The sequence below is a fragment of the Anguilla anguilla genome, chromosome 1 (assembly GCF_013347855.1).
Source record: "Anguilla anguilla isolate fAngAng1 chromosome 1, fAngAng1.pri, whole genome shotgun sequence".
Taxonomy (NCBI): Eukaryota; Metazoa; Chordata; class Actinopteri; order Anguilliformes; family Anguillidae; genus Anguilla; species Anguilla anguilla.
Window position 1 is genome coordinate 69,710,183 of NC_049201.1, and position 7,345 is coordinate 69,717,527.

Genomic DNA, 7,345 nt, shown 5'->3' on the forward strand with positions numbered 1-7,345 from the left:
TGCAAAGGCATATCTGTGATTCACTGGCAATCTTTGTCTAAATGCACTTTTTCATAAATTGTGCATCTTTACCTGTATTTGTTATTCTAAAATGTGTTTGGGACTTTTCTGGGTGTGGTGCTCTTTTCTGTGTGGGGAGGCATGGGTGTGGCTACAGAGCCTGTGGTTTGGGATTAAATTTCAGTGGAGTGTTTGTTGTTAGCTAGCTAGCAACAAAGCCCAGATCCATCAAAGAAAAAAGCAGCGCTTGTTCAAGAGCTCGAGTTAACCTCAGAGTCACTTTTCCTCAGTGGCGTCAACTGAGGTTCACCAAGGAGATGAAAAGCGAGGTGGAGTTAGCTTGTTTTCTGTTGGACCTCTAATTAATATTACCTCTAGCTATCAGGTAGCTATGTTAGGTGAGGTACTCGAGGTGAGTGGGTGGGATTAAAAGGGAGGAGCAGACTTTGATTGTACGACACCAGACAACAGCAAGGCTAAAAAATCCAGCATAATATGCCTTTAATGTAAAGTCACATAGAGAGTAGGAAAAGACAGAGGGTGTGTCCCAGTATGTTTTGCTCCACACCTTCTTTCCTCCAGTCCTTTCCAGAAGATTGTAGATGATAGGAGGTGAAGAAATTGGTGCAGAAAAAGATGGAATGAGGGGAAAAAATTGGGACAGTTTATCTGCTTCCCCATCACCAAAGTCAACGTGGACTGTTGATGAAATAGCCCTATCATAAGCGTTATTTTTTGCCAAGCACACAAATAGTCCCATAGCCAATTATACATGGGCAGCCCAATTAAAGTGGCGAATCAGCTTGTAAGTTTAAAGTAGCCCAAAAGTTGTTGCATGTACAGTAGCCTATAACAAACATGTACTTGACATTGTGGTTCATGTCTAGACACTACTAATTAATATGTAATCAGCAGCATTAGATCAAAGTAAACTTCTTATAGTATACGCATACAATTTGGGGGATAGTCTGAGAGTCTGTGTAAATGTAACATGTTTTGAATTTTGCTCATTTATTCAGAAAATATTTAGCCTAGCACTATTTTACTTCAAACAGCGTTGACATGTCGTTGTAGTCATTACCCGTTTCAGTTACTGTATGTTTAATCGAGTCAGATTTAAAACGAAGTACAAGTATTACATTAATGTGACCAGTCAGTACAATTGTAACCGAGGGGCGGAACAATTGTAACAGTAAATTAAAATGCCCTGTAACGTGCGTGGGGAGGTTTTTTCTGCACACACTAACGTTATTGAAGGAAACACATTTCCAGTGATAACGCGAGACGAGCCACTCGGGGCTTTATTTATGAAAAAAGACTGTGCGCAATTGCTCCATTCTTTTGGCACTTCGTAGAGGACTGAATCGCGTGTAGGCCTACATACCTGAAATAGCTACTGTAGCAGGAGGTGCACAAAAATAATGCTGTGTATGATAATAAACAACTGAAACACACACAAATTCGGCTAAATATCTTGCATAATTGGGGAAATTCAACTTCTCCATCATCTCAAGTTTACGTCAAATACTGTGGAATGGCTTTTTCCATCTCTGTGGGCGTGAGCGGGATGATGTCACCCAGATGTGTGAAAAGACTTCTGCAGTAGGAAACATCGATGTATCCTGGCTTTACCGGGAGGCGATGTGGAGCCGAGTTTGAAGCCGCTTCACTCGTGTCCTCCGATACTGGGACACTGGAGGAAGGGAGGAAAGATCGGTTTCTGGGGTAGGCTACTGAAGAGACAAGGTGGTAGTGGAGAAAAGGAACATACATTTTTCAAGTGCTGGGACGCACGCACCCAAAATGATCAAGGAAGTAAGAAAGTGAGTCATACATTGTCATAGAGAACAGAAGACAATATTGACTTTTTAACTGGTCTTAACGCATCCGGCAGTGTTGCCAAACCTCGCTCAATTCTAGTTATCCCATATATTTAATCATCTCTCCCTTTTCAATTTTTGGTCACCTGAATCTGAAAATTCAACGATATAGCCTACATTACGTTATGTACATTATGTTTCGGGACAAATTGTTCTTCCCCACACACACACACTTGAAATCCTACACCCATTGCCCAACCCTACTGAGTTTTATCCTATCGCGGTACAGTACCTACTGAAAAAATGTGATTCTTCCACACTCCATTTTTTCCTCCTTTAACAGACATAGCAGCGATTTTCAGGGCGTGAAGCACAGCAGTTCATGCTATTTCAGTCACTAGTTGTTTCGAAATTATCAATGGTGTCAGCCTGAATATAAAAAAACTGCACTCCACTACTTCTACTAAAAATATTGACATTGACTATATTTTTTAAAAACAAATAGTTAACATAGTAATAACAGTGACAGCTACAGGGGTAGAAGAACGTGGCATTAAGGTCATTCAGCTTGGAGTTCTTAAAATATGACCTTAGTAGCTGAAATGCCTTGTAATTCTACTGGTACAATGACTGTCCCTCTGTCTGAGTTCTGTAGACTACAAGAAATTATAGCATCATCCCAGGAACCGTGAAGCATTTAGGCAATTGTTGGTGCTATTTGTGACCAGCAACTTGATTTCAGTCAATAGTTTAGTTTCAGTTTAGTTTAGTTCATGTATGCCTTTCCATAACTGCATAACTGGTATTTAGCAGATTATCATTTTCCGTTGCTATGCCTGGAACGCAGAACGTTTCAATTTAACATGAACTTTTATTGGGCGTGCACCCACAGACGCACATTTATACATTTAGCATATCCTAGCATACAGCCTGACATTATGATACAGCTAGGTATTTTAAAAGATCTGATTTCTTTATTAGGTGCACATTACCAAAGTTAATAGACTTGGCTATTCAGGTAAAATTCCTTGGACATGCAAACAATAGCACAATTATCCAGTCTGTAAGCATTAGCCAAAGTGGCAAATCATTTTTTGACGCACTCAAGCTGGGCTGAACTCAACGCTCGTGCACGCAGGAAACTGGGCGGCGCCCGCATATAAATTCTCGGTCAAAGCGGTTCTCTGGTCCTGCGCTTTCCATCTGCTTCCACCTACAGTTGTCTGGTAAGAGTTTGTAAATTTATCTTGTTTATCAGGTATGTCTGTAAGTTTAAGAATGGGACAGTTGGAAGTTGGAGGGTACATCGTTTAAAACACGTTGAGCCTCATTAATTAAAACGCCTATCCCATGCATCGTGCAGTTTAAATAAAGTAGTGCCCTTGTCTTATAACTTTTGGCACTACGAGACATGACTAAGCAAGACCGTTACCGATAGTTAGAGGATCTGAACGAACATCTTTGTCGTTTATATTTTTACCAATATAATGGGGCATATTTGCCAGTATATTGCTTTGAGTTACAATTGTTAAAAATGTTTTCAATAAATCCATTATGTTTCTATGCCATTATCTACACGCAATCATTCAAGGTAAAGCGTTTTCGTTTGGGTGATATGCGTCCACAATATTCTCCTGAATCTCAGTCGTTCTTACGCGGAACTCATATAGGCCTTTTTTTTGTTACTTTAAGCTTCCATTATTCGAATAAGGGACGACTCGTTTCTTTTTTTCAGTTCACTTGCTTGGACTAATACACATTCATATTTTTATCGGTTCGTTAAAGGGTGTTGGCCATTGGAGGAGTTAAGTTATATCTTCTGTCTGTAATTACCTGTGCTCGAGTTTCAGATTTATCGACCAAATTTCAGTTCATCGATTGTGCTGATTATATTTAAACTGCTTAATCCCATGCATATTTAAACCGCTCTGCTCATTTTTCCATTTAAATATGAACCTATACTTTATCAGCGGTCTCTCTCCCAATTCTGCACCTTTCACCTATCATCCCTCAGACTATGGCCCTCTCTGTAGAGACAGAGAGAGAGAGAGAGAGAGAGAGACTATGGCCCTCCATTTAGAGAGAGAGAGAGGGAGAGGGAGGCTATGGCCCTCCATTTAGAGAGAGAGAGAGAGAGAGAGAGAGCACGAGTGAGAGACTGGGTGAGCAAGAGAGAGGCAGGCATGCTACAGTCCACTGAAAATGTGAAGATTACTGCAAGGGGAGTGGCTGGGAAGGAAGCTTTGATCATGGACCAATGCCAAAGAACGTACTGAAGCAGCCAAGGCAAACAATTTCCCAGCTTCCTTTGCTGTAGCCTTGTTGGTGAATGTTCTGCTATCTCAGCTCTGTGGTGTTAACCAACTGTAGACCTCAGTACCCTCTTCCTCTTATTACTGTATTTATAGAATAGCAGTATATTTCTTTACAGTATTGCAGTATATTAAATAAAATGTAACTCCTGTAGCCTACCGTTTGCAGTTTCCCTCCTTAAGTGTCAGTGTGGGCGGACGATACAGAGCATGCACTGTGCTTTACTAAATTTGTTTCCATGTGTGTTGCAGTCTCTGAAATACCTAATTCTATTCTTTGATTATTTTATTTTCATATACGTTTAAAAAAAATGTGCACTTATTTGAAGAAGAGATGAGAGTATTTTCTTATTAGTAGAAGATACTGTACCGATGGTGCGGTTTTACTATATAGAATCTCTCCCATGCAGAATACTCGCTGTCTTTCTCTCATCATCTTGCTCTGATGTTTCTAGCGTTGCAGTGGGCTGCACAGTGACTCTGCCTTCCCTCGTTTCAGCATTTGTGTAAATCCCCTTCGGAACCATGCCTTCAGAACTGGAACGCGCCATGGAGATGCTGATCAGTGTCTTTCACCGCTACGCCGCCAAGGAGGGCAACAGCAACTCCCTGAACCGCTCCGAGCTCAAGACCCTGATGGAGAGCGAACTGTCTGGGTTTCTCAAAGTAGGGCACTCTATGCTTGCTCCTTCCACACCTCTCTCGGTTCAGTTTCAGATGGCTTTGTTGACGTGACAAGGAATACACTCATATTGCTGAAGCGAACATAGAAATAAAAACAAATGGCCAATAGAAATCAACCAATAGAAAACTGAAATAGTCATACCATACGTGATGAGAGAGAAAGAAAAATTCTCATTTACAAAGCTATGGACCGTTAATGGTCTTGCTTTTGTTACTCACAATGTATTTCTCTCCCACTCTTACCCTTCCGTTCTACCTCTCCCATTGTCTCCATCTCCGTTCCTTTCTTATGCCCCCAGTCCCAGAAGGACCCTGATGCGGTGGGCAGTATCATGAAAAGCCTGGATGACAACCGAGATGGGGAGGTGGACTTCAAGGAGTTTGTGTCCCTGGTGGTGGGGCTCTCCATCGCCTGTGAGCAGTGCTACCAGATGCACCTGCTGAAGCAGAAGGGCAAGAAGTGAAGGAGGAACAATGGAGAGACAGCGTTAACTTTGCAGGAAGCCAAATAAACACTGACCATCCTCAGAACCTATAGCCGCTTTTGCTTTTTTGTGTGTGTGTCTCTGTATCTGGATTTCTGTGTGCCACTGTCTGTGCTTCTATGGTAGGGGTGTGAAAAATGATCGAATTGCATATGTATTCTCATTCACCACGAACAGCCGTAATCACCTTGCATGTTTCTTGATGCTTCTGTGTGCAACCGAAACGTATTGTCACTAGAATTAGATTTTTTTTTTCTTCTATATTCTGTTGTGTTTTTATACCTTGTGGCACGTTGAAGATCAAACGCTTTTGTTAGCCTTAGTGGTGGCAGCCATGTATAGAACGCCATGTTGAATTGTGTGCATGAGATCATGTAGTCTTTGTCACAGAACAGTGGAACATTCTACAACCTGCTTTGTTACACTACACCTAGGTGCAGACTGAAATAACCCAGCAGTGTTGGGAGAGATGATTGTTCTGTTTTTCAGAAACTGAATAGTGCAGATGTAGTCACCTGAAATTGTGCACAATATAGCTATGCATTATGCTCTGTCTGCCCATTTTTGTCAAACAAAGTAAAATACGGCTTTGCACTTGGTTAGCTGGTGTTGAAGGCTTTTTGTTTTTTGGTGGACCTGTTTTGTTAGTGGGAAATTTTCAAATCTGATGTAAAATATAAGGCAGTTTTTTCTCAGATAAAATGGGATACTAAGGGAATGCACATCTAACTTGATTTCTCCTGAGTAAGTACACAAACAAATGTTAAATCAACACGTGTAACTCAAACGTCAGAAGAATAATACACTTTATTTGTATACAGTGCTGCCCATATTGGCTTTCAAAATGCTTCCGACAAAAGGTAGTACAAAAAGATGACAAGGCCGGTATAGCCTGTTGAGTACTGTAACAAAAACAGGTCACACAATGAAAGTATAATGATAAAAGGAGGAAGTTACTGAAACAGAAGAAGCAATTTGAGGAAGATTAGCTTATTACAAGGGATTTCAATGTAAAAGCATGACTGTGAGGCCCAGACAGATAAAAATGAATCCTCGGGAAATTGTTCAGCAGGACAATACACAGTAACAGAATCACAAGAATGTAACAGACTACATGACCAACAGTATCTGGACACCCCATGGTCTGGGGCTGGTTTGGGCTAGGCCCCTTAGTTCAAGTGAAGGCAAATCTTAATGCTACACATACAACCACATTCTCAACAACTTCGACAAAATTTGTTTTTGATGTGTGTGGTGTGTACCTTTTCTGAAGATTTGTGCACAACCTTTGGTAAGGAGAGTCCAACTAACTAATCTGGGGAAGTTCCTTTAGACCGCCACACTTTTCTCTTGTCTTCCATCTGATGCAAGTGAATCTTGCTGTCATCTGTCCACAGGATGCTTTTGCAGAACTCTGCAGGCTCTTTTAAGCAAACTATAACCTGACCATCCTGTTTTTGTGGCTAACTAATGGTTTTTATCTTGTGGAGCAGCCACTGCAGTTCTGTTTGTGACGTCTGCAGACAGTAATCATTGACACATCCACACCTGCCTCCTGAGGAGAATTTCTGATCTGTTAGACCGGTGTTTGGGGTTTTTGTCTGCATTACTATTGGATGAGATCTTAAACCAAGGTCATTTGGCTCTTTGAATATATATGTTAAAGTTCTATCATTTATTTTCCCTTGGAATTAATTTAGCACAATGCTTGTTTAGCTTATTACCATTTGTTATGGTTTTCTACTCTACTTAAAAATCCACAAATGGTTTAGTTTTGTTAACCATATGCCAAGACCTCCACAATGAGATCCCAACTGTCAATCTCAGCTGTCAGTCTATATTCAATTAAAATGTATCCTCTTTCTAAATTAATAATTGCTCATATGCACATTACAGAGAATGAAATCACTAGTTGATCTGACTGATGAATTGACATGGAATGTGAACATTTATTCTTCATAGTGTGTGTATAGCCCTTTCTGACATATGCTCTGAAGAGGGTAAGCCATCCACAATAAAGTTATAAATGGCGTCTAAAAACAAT

At 40.7% G+C, this 7,345-nt stretch overlaps 1 protein-coding gene across 1 annotated transcript; it reads left to right on the plus strand.

Moving 5' to 3' along the window:
* Positions 1-2,894: 2,894 nt before the first annotated feature.
* On the plus strand, positions 2,895-5,903 carry s100a10b (S100 calcium binding protein A10b). Its single transcript, XM_035390749.1, has 3 exons — positions 2,895-3,046; positions 4,632-4,798; positions 5,116-5,903. The coding sequence occupies exons 2-3, from the start codon at positions 4,658-4,660 to the stop codon at positions 5,278-5,280; spliced, it is 306 nt and encodes a 101-aa protein (XP_035246640.1). The 5' UTR covers positions 2,895-3,046; positions 4,632-4,657; the 3' UTR covers positions 5,281-5,903.
* The last annotated feature ends 1,442 nt before the right edge of the window (positions 5,904-7,345 follow it).